At 35.1% G+C, this 12,729-nt stretch overlaps 1 protein-coding gene across 2 annotated transcripts in view; it reads right to left on the bottom strand.

Moving 5' to 3' along the window:
- Window positions 1-12,729, bottom strand: part of ARID2 (AT-rich interaction domain 2) — a 106,027-nt gene that overhangs the window by 29,338 nt on the left and 63,960 nt on the right. For both annotated transcript variants that reach the window (XM_057425489.1, XM_057425488.1), the window contains 6 exons: window positions 11,382-11,449; window positions 3,212-3,278; window positions 2,878-3,128; window positions 1,645-1,741; window positions 1,358-1,567; window positions 812-979 (listed from right to left, as the gene is read on the bottom strand). In XM_057425489.1, coding sequence (XP_057281472.1) covers window positions 812-979; window positions 1,358-1,567; window positions 1,645-1,741; window positions 2,878-3,128; window positions 3,212-3,278; window positions 11,382-11,449 — 861 coding nt within the window. The remainder of the gene's footprint in view (window positions 1-811; window positions 980-1,357; window positions 1,568-1,644; window positions 1,742-2,877; window positions 3,129-3,211; window positions 3,279-11,381; window positions 11,450-12,729) is intronic.

Below are 12,729 nucleotides of genomic sequence, written 5' to 3' on the forward strand. Positions count from 1 at the left end.
TTTGCTCTTCTGAGTGAAGCACTTCATGCCTTTCACTGGTACAGTTTCTCTTCTGTTTGTAAGCAAGGATGGATCCACCTAAGGCAAGTCACAAAAGTGCACTAGGCAGACTACAGATCTGCACCACAATTCACCCTAGTGAAGGAGGGCATGCCAAGGCCAGAGCCACCACTGAAGTGCAATCATATGGAAGCACTTAGTGAACGACTACTTTGAAGTACTGGGCATAGTTTTAGATTGGTGCAATACTTCACCAGAACAGGCACAAATACACAACCACTGTTTTTCCAATTCCTATGGAGAAGTAAATTCAATGCAATGAATTTGGTTGCCCAGAAAAGCTGTGGCTGCCCATTCATGGAAGTGTTCCAAGGCCAGGCTGGACAGGGCTTTGAGCAGCATGGTCTAGTGGAAGGTGTCCCTGTGGATGGCAGGGGCTTGGAACTAGATGATCTTAAGGTCCTTTCCAACCCTAACTATTCTATGATTCTATGACTTCTGATTCTCTGCAAACTGGGAGAAAAATCTAGAATGGATGCTTTCTTCCTTTCCACTGAACAAGTTCAAAAGAATGCATATAACTTCCAGTAAAAAAGGCCCTGAAAATTATACAGATCCTTCCAAAGCTTGTTTCACAACAGTTTTGGCTAACATAGCTTTATATTTGCTTTGTGCACAAATCTGAAAAAGATACCATATGTTATGCATAATGCTATACTCAAATTAATCAGAAACCTACAGAAGACAAAAATCATATATGCCATATAGCAAATTTGGTAGAAGAGTTATGTCCTCTTCCAGTAATACTAACCTGGGACACCTGCAGCATGGGCCTGTGAAGAACCATGATCCATTACTTGTGGTCTGACATCAAGTACTCCTGGCTGGCTAATGCACTGATGTTCAATGAGTTTTACAGCAGTAAGTGCATCGGATCCAAACATCTGGATGTCCATAGAAACCAGACATACTAATGTATCTAAAGCATTAAATGTAAAACCAACAATGACATTAGGACAAGACAAATGAATGCTGCTGGGACATATTGATTTGTTTTAAAATTGCCATGTGCTGAAAGAAAACAAGCCTCTGCATACTTCTGTAAAGCTATTTTTTTTAACCACATTTCATGGCATAAAAAAAAGAAGACAAAAAGTTTTAGCTACCCTAGTTATAAGTATCATCAATTTCTTGAGGATACAAAGAATAAATTTTAGTGAAACTTCTTATTCTAATATCCATCCCGAAGCTGCACACACACATATGACCAAGCCACATTTTTAACTATTGAACATGATATATTAAGTCTTTTTTTTTCCTACATAAGAAAGAGTAATAGATTTTGCTTCTCCCTTACCTATGCTCTTCTCCACTTTAGCAATCTTCGAGCAGGCCACTTCTCCCATTTCTGTGAGCATGTATAGCACCTCAAGTGCTGAGATTACAAGCAGCACATCTGGTAGTGTGAGATGACATATGATCTCTTTATAGGACTCTTGATCCACATATTCACAAATTAAGACACCATTATCTTCAGCCTTACAAAGATTTGCCAGGATTTCCATGCCTGAAGAACAAATGCAGAACAGTTTGAAACAGCAATAATTACAATCCTAATACAACAAGAACAGCTAGAGATCTTACCTCTCATTTTTAAAAATCTATCCCTTGACATGAGGCATTTTGTAACAGTGTGGAACATTAGATGAGTAGTTTTGAAATCAACAGGATCCAAAAGAAGCTGATGAGAAAGGAAAGAAATAATTAACAGCATTATCCATACAGTGATAATGGTTCAAATTCTTAAATCCACATATCAAAATGTAAGACTCAGAAGCATTTAAATGCAGCACATATGATACTTGTGTTGACAAAAACAGAACCTGTGAGCTTTTTATTGCAGCTAGCATTTTGAGCTCCCTCCTCCTTTTCTGCTTCTTTTGAGCCTCCTCTGCTTCTTTTCTGCTGCTCTGAAGCAGCAGTCTAATTTACACTTTCCAGAGCTCAGAATAAGGAAAATAATTTTATTCCCAGGCAGTCAACAGTACACACAAAAACATTTCAGTATCCAACACAGAACAGAACCTGAATTAATAAGCACAAACATTCCTTCCCAAATGCTATCACAAACATTCATCCTATTTCTATGTACTTCTGCTTCTCAATCACAAGCTCTCAAACATTATAATATGTAATAGTCCCTCTTATTCAAGACAGACTGAATGTATGGCAAATGAAAACACCTTTTTTTCAATATTCAGCAGTAGACCAATAGTTCAAGTCTCATTCTCTGAAAATACCTTTTTTACTTATCTGTTATATTTTAAAATAAGACATACCTGAACATATTTACCTATAAAATCTATATAATTTTATCTGCACAATGATACGACATACTGAAATAATGTATTTCACTACATTCAAATCTCTTTGAAAAGGATGCCTCCTATGATTCAGGCTGTATACCCAGTGGCTTATGACTAGCTTACTGGTGCCCACTACATGTGGCATACAGCCCTCTACTACCTCCTTTCTCAATTGTACTAGTTTGAAGTTATGACTAAGAGTTATCATTATAAAATAAAGACACTAGTGTACAGTCTGCAGAATTTGACTAACTTCCTTTCTTCTTTCTGGGAAACTACAATGAAAATGACACACTATCAATATCTTCTACCTCCCTATACAATCAGTCTTCTTCATGTGATTCTATTTTAACAAAGTGACATATAGATTTTGCAATTTTTTTTTGGCTCTGAGCACTTGTTTGAAAATTGCTATTTACAAATTCAGAGAATAGAAAAAAATAATTTAATTAACACTAACATAAGGCTTTTATCAAATTTATTTCAATTGTTCTGTTTTGAAGTACATTACCTCTGCTGCAATATTTCCCAGAGTGTCAAGTCCCAACTGCCGTAGAGAAATAAAGTGACTGTGAGCAGAGAGTAGCAGGAACCGAAGACAAGTACGATTAGCTGCCAAAAGTTTAACATTTCCCTCTTCAAAAGAAAGATTACGTAAAATCACTGCGATCTGAAGTACCCGCTGCCCTTCAATATCATTAATGCCCAATTTGCGAGGTGGATGAAACAAGGATTCCCAAATCCATTCTTCTGATGGAATATCTACAAAGTAAATAAATAACTTTTAGTCCTTCTTTTCCTATATTTACCAACAGTATGTATTAAGATTACTTAAGATGTCTCACCTTGAGATTTGCTTCTGTCAGAAATTAGATCACGAACTTCTATATCTTCAACAATATCCTTCCAAAACTGAAGAAAGAATTAGAAAAACACTTAATTTCTAGGAAATTGTGGTTTTTTAAATATTGATTTCTATTATGTTAAAAGAGTGAAAAATATGAAAAGTATTGTCCTTTTAAAATTTCCCAGTGTCTTGATTCACCTAATAATAACAGCATTTTTCACTCATAGGATGATATGTGAGATGTTCAGTAGTTTACATTAAGAAACTCTTCTCCCTTCAAGCACCAGAAGTACGTATTCACGATCAACCAATGCTGCCACACAAGTACTTTGCTGAAGCCCATACTGAAACTCTATGGATACTTTTTCACACTTAGAAATACAGCAATTTTAAGTGGGGAAAAAAGTACAGTTTATCCTCCTTGACCTCCTATTAACAATGAACTCCTACAGCAGAAGATAGTGACTCCTCTCAGTTTCAGCAGATCTTAAGACTCCTACTAGAAGTACAACATATTTCTATCTGGAGAGACCTTTTAAAGCTTCTGCTATGTTTTCCACATCATCATAAATCAGAAAAGAGAGAAACAACAACTACCATCACCAAAGACCTTTATATACATATATAAGCAAAACAGTGCTTCAAGTAGACTGGAATTCAAATTACTTTACAAATATATGACCTGATCTGTAAATGGCTGTTATGTCGCTAGTCCTCCTGAAATTCAGGAATTAATTGAGGGATTAAGGTTTCCAACCATAATAAAAACACACATTCTGGTGTATATTAATATAAAAAATATAATGATACATACATTCTAATGTACCAGAAATACAAACATTCTTTGACTAATAAAAATTTTTACATTCCTTTGACTCACTAATGAAACAGAGCTCTTCTTTTGGCTATGATCACAGAATAAACCCACAAATCTGGATAAAAAACGAAGGATGGGAAGTATCAGCAGCTGAACAGCAGCAGAAATGTTGCTATGCAAATGTAATTACTAAATTACAGCATTCCTACCAAGCTTGACACTACTATTTTCTTGAAAAATACAATACTACAGATTTTCTAAATTGGAAGGAAAAGATTTTTATTTTCCACTGCAATGCTGCTAAATGACATCCAAATGCTGTTTAGTAAAGAAGATTACTTGCATGGAAAGGATTATTGCCTCATTTTAGCAAAGACAAGAAAAGCCAGATAAAAATTTAACTTCTTACAGTTTGTGACAAATAGATTTGTCTAATTAATACTGAGGCTATCATCTAGAGCCACAGAAGACCGAGGCTTGAAGGTAAAATCTGCAGAATGTACTTCATTTTGTGCTGCTTTTGCTTTTGGAGAAAGAGACTATTTAAGAAAGAGGCTTCAGACATTATTTTAAAAAGCACACAGAAATACACTGTCTGAAAACATACCAGTCAGTACATACTGTCCTAAGATGTTTCTTTTCAGAAAGAATACTGAACAGAGATACTGAAAGTCTTCAACTTCAATCTGCATCTCTTTGGAAAAGGCTAAAGTCAGCCACAATACAATGCTAAAACTACTTTCACACGTTAAATGTTAAAACAGCATCACCATATTTTGCTAGCTGAATTGTCTAATAATCCACTTTTTGCCACTTAAAACTTCAGTGTATAGTATAGTTCAAAATGAAACTCTTAAAAACCTCTGGCAATATAAAGTCATAAAGAAGCAAATTTTTCTATCTGGAAAGCAGATCATCCTGGACATGTTCTCAAAAAGAGAGGAAATGAGGATTTAAGTTTTTTGCAGATGAAGACACTACAGACACTGCTAAAGCCTCAAATTTCTATGGTTAAAGGGGAAGACAGAGATACAGTGGTGGAAAACTGTACATCTCACTTAAAAAATAATAAATGGATCCACACTAATTGCTTGAACGACTGAGAAAGTCTCCCCTTCCTAAAGAAGCAGTCTGACAAACAGTGCTAGCTGTCAACTCAGATGAGATTATCTTTCTCAGAAGAAATCAGAACATAGTTCCTTTCTGTTAGTTAAAGAGAGAGATATGCCAAGGCAACAAATGAAGTTTAATTAGATATAACTGTTATTTTCAAATTGCTTCATTACACAGTTATACTGTGAGCAGAAGATGCTAACCACTCCAACTACAGAACTTTTGGCTATTACCTAGAGCATATGCACAAGCCCTGTTACTACTTGGTACACACCAGAATGATGTGCATCCCCCTACAGCCTTGGTTCCTCTGAGCCCTAGAGATCTGTTAAGTCTCTTAAAGCTCTAAGGAAGAGAACCTGCAGGACAGGACAAGAATATGCAGCCAGTGCAACTTCACTATGAACAAGTCAAAAAATATGGGGTTTCTTCCTCTCTTGAGTGTTTATTTCTACATACAGAACCACTGCAGGGGATAATGTTCACCAAGAACATTGCTCTACCCGAGAAGCGCCCCACAGCCTGTTGCTTGCTCAAAACTGTAGCTTTGAATTCCCAAAGCCAGCATCTGTCATGGGTGTTTCAGCAAACATGAAATGCCAAACCAGGCTTCCTGTGAGCACTCTACAGATTTTAGGTTTTCAAACACACTACAAAAGCTCCGGTGATATCGCCAAAGAACTCAGAAATATTATTCAAAAGATACTACCACCAAAGAACTCGGAAATATACTACATTCTCCATTCAACAAGCCAGTAACTCAAAACAGCTTATCAGTAAGAAATCCAAGTAACTAAGACAAGCTATTATATATGCGGCATTTAATGTATTTATTTAAGAGATGGGCTGCTAACTGCAGAGAGGTCAGGATTTCCCAGGCCTTTGGGTATTGACAAGCATGTTAAAAGAGTCAATGTACAGATGGAAGCCCGGACACATGTGTATCACTCCACTGAACTCCAAAACCCCTTAAAGATTTACCATGGATAGCTGAGTTCTTGGACAAGGAAAGAAAAATGTGTCTCTAATTATTTACAATGTAGAACACCTTTCCATTTGATTCCAGTAAGCTATCTTCAGAAGCCACCATTACATCGAAGAGCTGACTACCTTCTTCAGAAAAGTAGGGAACATAGTAGGGAAAAAACTACCAAGACAAAAAGAATCACACCTTCCTCTGAAAGTTATCCTCTGTGATTCTGGTGAAATATAGATGTCTCTATGTCTCAGACAAATCTTCACGCTGGAATCATGTGTTCTGCCAGTAAAACCCGCCTAGTGCTTCCAAAGCACTAGGATTACCTACAGTAATCTCCATCTTGTACTTCTGAATAAAGGGGTTGGGACATCTTAAATTCAGAATGAGTCTGCAGAGTATTCTTTGTCTTCACAAGGAAAGAATTGGCCTGAATCACCTTCTTTTTGCCTTTAAGCATTCTGGTTGATTGCTCTCAGCCCACTCAACATTTGTTTCCTTCCTAAGCAGGGCAGATCCCTGAAAAGGATGGGGTTGGGCAGAGAACTGCAAGGTGGAAAATAGAATTAAATAACCGCTATATAATGTTTGTGACCTATCTGTTACAAGGGATTCCCATGAGGTGAAACATGACAAAACTTTTGTTTGCCCAAAGGAAAGGCAAAAGTGGAAAAAGACAAGTTTTAAGTCAAGCTTTCTAGATATCCTCTGAAAAAGTTAATTATATCACAGAGGAAAAAAAAAACCCTGGCTTAGCATCACAAGCAGTTGTTTATTTCCTACTATAAACTATGGATAGATGCAATTCTGACACTACAGGTCAACAGAAAAGAACAAGAAAACTTGAGAAAGTGAAGCTCTTATCAACAGTTATTCCTAGATATATATATTTAGATCATGTTAACACACTGCTAATAGGAATGTAAACCTCAAAACTCGGAAGCAAACAAACAATGCTTGACTATGTGATTTTCAGATGCTAAGAGACAATGGACAAAGGTAAAGAACTTGATTCACATGTAAAATCTGATTACTGCCAGTAGCCAAGTTCTTTTGGAAAAAGATGCACAGGATTAGGCAGAACTCACTGGAAATCAGATTAAATAAAAACAACAGACATTTGAATCTACAAATCATGCCATATAACAATGATCATGCCTATTTAATGTCCAAGAAAAACTTAAGAGCAACTGAAGTCAAGTCAGCTTAACAGAATTCTGTGAGAGACAAGAAAGGTGACATTTGAAAAGCATTTCAGCTATTTAAATGCATAAGGATCTCTCTCTACACACTATCTGAAAAAGATTCAAAGAATAAATGCACAGTAAAGAAAACTATTATTAGGCTTTTACAAAGAAGAAAGAGTTGGACAACAAAATAAGAGCTTCACAAAAAAAAAGCATTATGCAAAGCAATAAAGAAAGCACAAAAACTTCAGTAGTATGGATTTTGGAACTCTAGAGCTAGAAGAGGCCTCAAAGTCCAAGAACATGAAATCCAAATGGTTAAATTGAACATACGTGAATGGTGCATGAAGAAATATAATGCAATTATTCATATACTACATCAGTATATGCATCAGTAGGCACCTGCTAGAGACAGAAAAGAAATACCTGGAAAAACAGCCAAGTATCTGATGAGAAGCATGCTATATAAACAAGTCCCTCTTGAAAGACAAAGTATATTCGCAGGTGAACATGAGGAAATTCAATGCAAAATCAAGCAGTTAAAAATGCTTCCAGAACAGATGAGAAAACATCTGAGCAGGATGCCATCAGAGCTTAGGAATGAGGTAACAAAACAAAACGAGACACAAGATGACTAGCTAAATGCCAGTTGTTTCAATCCTTAAGTAAGGACATGCAGTCATTCCAACTAACTAGAGATTTAAGCTTATTGACAACACCAGGAAAATTCAAGTGGAGAGAAAACCAATAAATGAACATAGCTATAAGGGCTAACAGCAGGTTCAACTGAAACAATATTCAAATTCTGCCAGTTAATGGAACAGATTCACTGACTAGTAAAGACATTAGATTCAGTTCAGAGGGAAGTCTGTATAAGTGAGAACATATGTAGCATTCCAGATAAGATAATGTAAATCACAAATTATCCAAACTTTTTTTTTATAATGAAGTGTGGGGGGGGGGGGGGGGGGGGGAACGACACGTAAAATAAGGTAATTGATTCTGTCAAAATTTAGCATAAAGAAACACATTAGTTTTCATCTTCACCTTCCACTGGAACAGTAGTGATGCTAAGGACACAAATAAATACAGAAGCTCCTTTGCTTATGAATGTGACACTACCAAACCAGTAGACTGTTCTGAAAAAAATCACGATACTGCAGAACTAAAGTACAATAATTTTAAGTCAAAACTGGAGAACAGCAGAATATAAAATTGAAGTATTGGCGCTAAAACAGTTGACTATTTATGATAAATTAATTCCACAACTCAAGACTGAATACCAAACAATGAACAATTCTTGCGTAGATATTTAAGGGTGGGAGAAATACTAACAGTGCTGCTGTACCACTACTACTATGCAAAGATAGAGTAGGATGAAGGGGAAAATAACAAGGAAAAAAACCCCAACATAAGGCCATTTTCCTTTATTAAAACTAATTAAAAATACTAATATTATTAAGAGACTAAAAATTACATCAAGCTTATTTTAAGCAAAGATTAAAAACCTCCACAGAACTTTTTAGTATAAGTACATCATTCTAAAATTACCCCCAATGTCTGAATAAAGACATTGAAATACAGAAATTAAATGGCTCTATTAAATCCAAAGTTCCAAGTTTATGTTTATATATTTCAATAGCAGGAGGAACAGATTGGGAAAAAGTTAGTAAGAGTAGCTATACAGACAAAATGTCAAATATTCTGAACATGTCTCCTATGTCACTTGTATTTGTTTCGCTGCATTTGAGAAGCTATTTTCAGCTAAGAAAGACTAGGAGTTCATATTTTTCTTTTTTTTTTTCCTGCATAAATCTGACTTACCAACTCTGAAACTGACACTCAATTGCCAAGAATCCAAGGTTATGATTTTTCTATGAAGCCTGAATTTAACCCCAAAAAGTATTTCCAGAACAGCTTCAGGATTCCTACTATTTCTCACCTCCTCAACCCCAAAATTCCAACACATAAAAAACCCGCTACGGTGTAAGTGTAACATTTAGAAATTCAACACAATTTCTGTCAATTCAATTCCTATTAGTTTAGAATTCATGTTTAAGATACTGCTCTCCACACCCTACTTTCTAGGATTCACTAACGTTTGTGTGTTCATGCCATCACTATACTCTAGTTATAATTCTGCATTTTTCCTCTCCCGTTTTCAGCTTTACACAAATTTCTGAACTGCTGCCATTAGAGTGGAGAAACAAACTGGATTGCTAACCTTACAAAAGTCAAGACACAAATGACTGGCAGCAAAATGGAAAAAGACCAAAACAAATGAAGGAGGATTTTTTTTAAAAGATAATGTGAGTATTGAGAGACGCACATTCAATAGTCATTCTATTCATCTTAAAGCTGTAAAAGCAAATTTCAAAAACCAAACAAAAACCACATACACAATCTCTACCCCACCAACCAAATTCTCCCTCCTGTATCATGAAGCTCCCACAATGCTTCCCCTGATTTCTGTTTTGCCACAGCTGCAATACAAAGTAAATTATTTCCAGTAGTAGGGTCAAACTAATGCTTGAAGTAAGATGCTCTGAAAAATCTGGATTCTTGGCATTAGAGATATTTTTAGATCTGGTGTTAGTTTTTGACATGCTTTCAGCAGTATTTCACTACAGAGTGGTGCTATACATGTTGTAATGTTTAAAAATAGATCTTGGAAAGCATCCAAGTTTCTTATTAGTAAACCTTATTGCAGTTACAGTGGTTCTACTTAACACTTCCTCAAAAACATCTATCAGAACCATCTGTTCTATCGCAATTACTTAAGTTTATATAATTACTGATCATGTAATAAATTAGAATTCTGTGTAATCTTAAATGTTTACAGATCTAGACACGGCACTTGTTGCTGCTCTAGATCAGAACAGTCTGTGACAGTTGAGGGTGAAGTCAACACAGCAGTACTAAATGCTTTAAAGAAAAAAAAAACCCAAAACAACAAACCAAAACACAACATACAGTACCTCTGGACATATTTTCAATAGAAAAAGAAAACAAAGATTACAAAGCATTATTTTTTACACTTCAGCACATTTGAATCACATTTTCAAGTTCATATACTAACAAATACGTGACCCTTACCTTTTTGTTTTTAACTTCACCTAGAAAATTTTGGTTACAGAACCTATTTCACTCATATTTCAGCAATACTTATTACTTAGCTAACACTACTATGGTCCAACTTGTCCCAAAATTGAGTATTCAGAAATAGAAGACAAATGGAAGAAATTCATAGCAAATATATCTGTGTAATACTGGAAAGACATTTCAGTACATGAAACAATTAAGAAATTGAGCAGAAACCTGGCTATGAATTCATAAGGAGCTCGGCAGCTTATCCCTTCACAATTTTACTTAATAAAAAGCATAACAGATCAAAATATATTTTACTCTTTCTCCTATTTTAGCCACATAAATCATCACCTGTAATTCAAGAAAACTGTGTATCAGAAAATATGCTGAAATGTCAAACCCCCTCCAGCTATAATAAGCTGCATGCTCTCAATCACCTCAGAGTGCTCACCTACAATAAAGAAGCAGCATTTATACAAAGAAACTTCAGTTATACTTTTACCTCATTTCATTAGTTGTAGATTGTGCCCTCTAGTGGAACAATAAAACAGCTTGTGCAAAAGTTGTTTAACTGAAATAAACTTTCAACATTGCTAGCTTCTTCATATTTGTCCTAGGCTTCTTATGTAATGGGCCTAATTTTCATAATCCAGAATGTTTCTTCACTGATAAGGGCAGCAAGTCAGCATTATTTTCTCTTGTTGAATATGTTGGCCAGTTCTCCTTTTCCTCACACGTATTAGCTCTCTTATAAAAAGAAACACGGAACCTCTTCATTCATTCACCTACACCTATTTTTTCTTAGTACATTTATTCCTGCTTATACAAATATTTTATGAAAACTGTGATTTAGTCCCCTATTTAAATCAAAGGAATAAATGTTGAGAGCAATTCTAAGGAGATGTTAGTGTATCTTATCTTTTTCTTTTTAAAGAATTTGCTGCCCACCATTTGCAGTTCAAAATTATTTTAATAATTTTTAAATTACCTTAACAAAATCTCTATCAGTTTTCTCCTTCCATTCTTCTCCAAATACAGCAGAAAATGATCCTAAAGCTTTAAGCATAAAAAGCAGAATTCAGTAAAATAATCAGCATTTGTTTTACTTTTTACTAATGCATAAACTAAATAAGATTCAACAACACTATAGACTCTTCCAGTGTTTCCTTTTCATAAAAAAAACAAAATCCTGCATAAACCAAATGAAATTTCTATAATAATTTAATTTATTTGTATGTCACATTTACAGTTTAAATTGAGAATAAGTTGTCCATAAAGAATGGATTATTGTGAACCGTTTAAAACACACATGGAAAACTTTTTCATAGCTCTTTTCCAGGAGATGAGTGCTCAATTTTCAAACTCACATCAACAACTGGTTTATATGTGCACTGTGTAAGCTGTAAACAACACTTTAGTTATTAAACAAATTCCCACTAATATTCTCTGAAAAAAGTAACATAGCAGTGAGATTTTGACAGCTCTCGATCAAACATCAATATTTAACCAGGAAACATAGTGGATGTTCTTGGGTGTTTGGTGAAGGCACTACTACAAACTTTCTAATCACTGCTCCTTGAAAGCAGCAAAGACTCAGTCAATCTGACTCAAAGATTGAGTCAATCCAAAAAAAAACAGTCTTGCAAACATTCTGTAATGAACTAATGACATGTTTAAGTTACACTCAAAACATTCTGGTTCATAATATTTTATTGTTCTGAGCAAAATGCTACAAGTCTCAATACCAAAACTTCATCAGCTCTGAACTCACAGAATCCAGAGGCTTATCCACTACTCCAAATTCCAGATACTATATACCACCAAACAGGAGGGACTGCCCTAATCACTTGCGATATAACTATCATCTCAAACTTGAAGGAGGAAAAAAACCCAACAACTGTAGATATTTTTTCTTGTTACCTAGAAACACTACATTAAAAATACTAAGAATGATAAAACCTTTATTATAGATAGGACAAATCTAAACCCCACATTAAATGCAGTTAATCAGCTATCATTTATTTACACACAAAATCATCATGACAGTATTTTCATATGATCTGATTTACGGATTTAATCTCCAAACCTGGCAGATTTACTTTCATTGTTTATAGTATATAAAAGCGTGTAAGTAGTTCAAATTGAAGCTTCATGCTGCAAAAATAAGTAAACACACACACTTCCTTTCTTTCCCCAGTTTGCCCCAATTAGTCCTCCTAATGCTGCTGGGACACTGCCTGGATTTATCCAGAAGAGGTAATTGGGCAAGATTGAAAAAAAAAAAAAACCCAAACAAAACAAAACAGAAAAAAAACCAAGTTTTCCTCAGGGAATGA

This window comes from Pezoporus wallicus, unplaced genomic scaffold (genome assembly GCF_028554395.1).
Source record: "Pezoporus wallicus isolate ANWC-B61680 ecotype Strahan unplaced genomic scaffold, APGP_CSIRO_Pwel_v1 contig_4722, whole genome shotgun sequence".
NCBI classification, from domain to species: Eukaryota; Metazoa; Chordata; class Aves; order Psittaciformes; family Psittacidae; genus Pezoporus; species Pezoporus wallicus.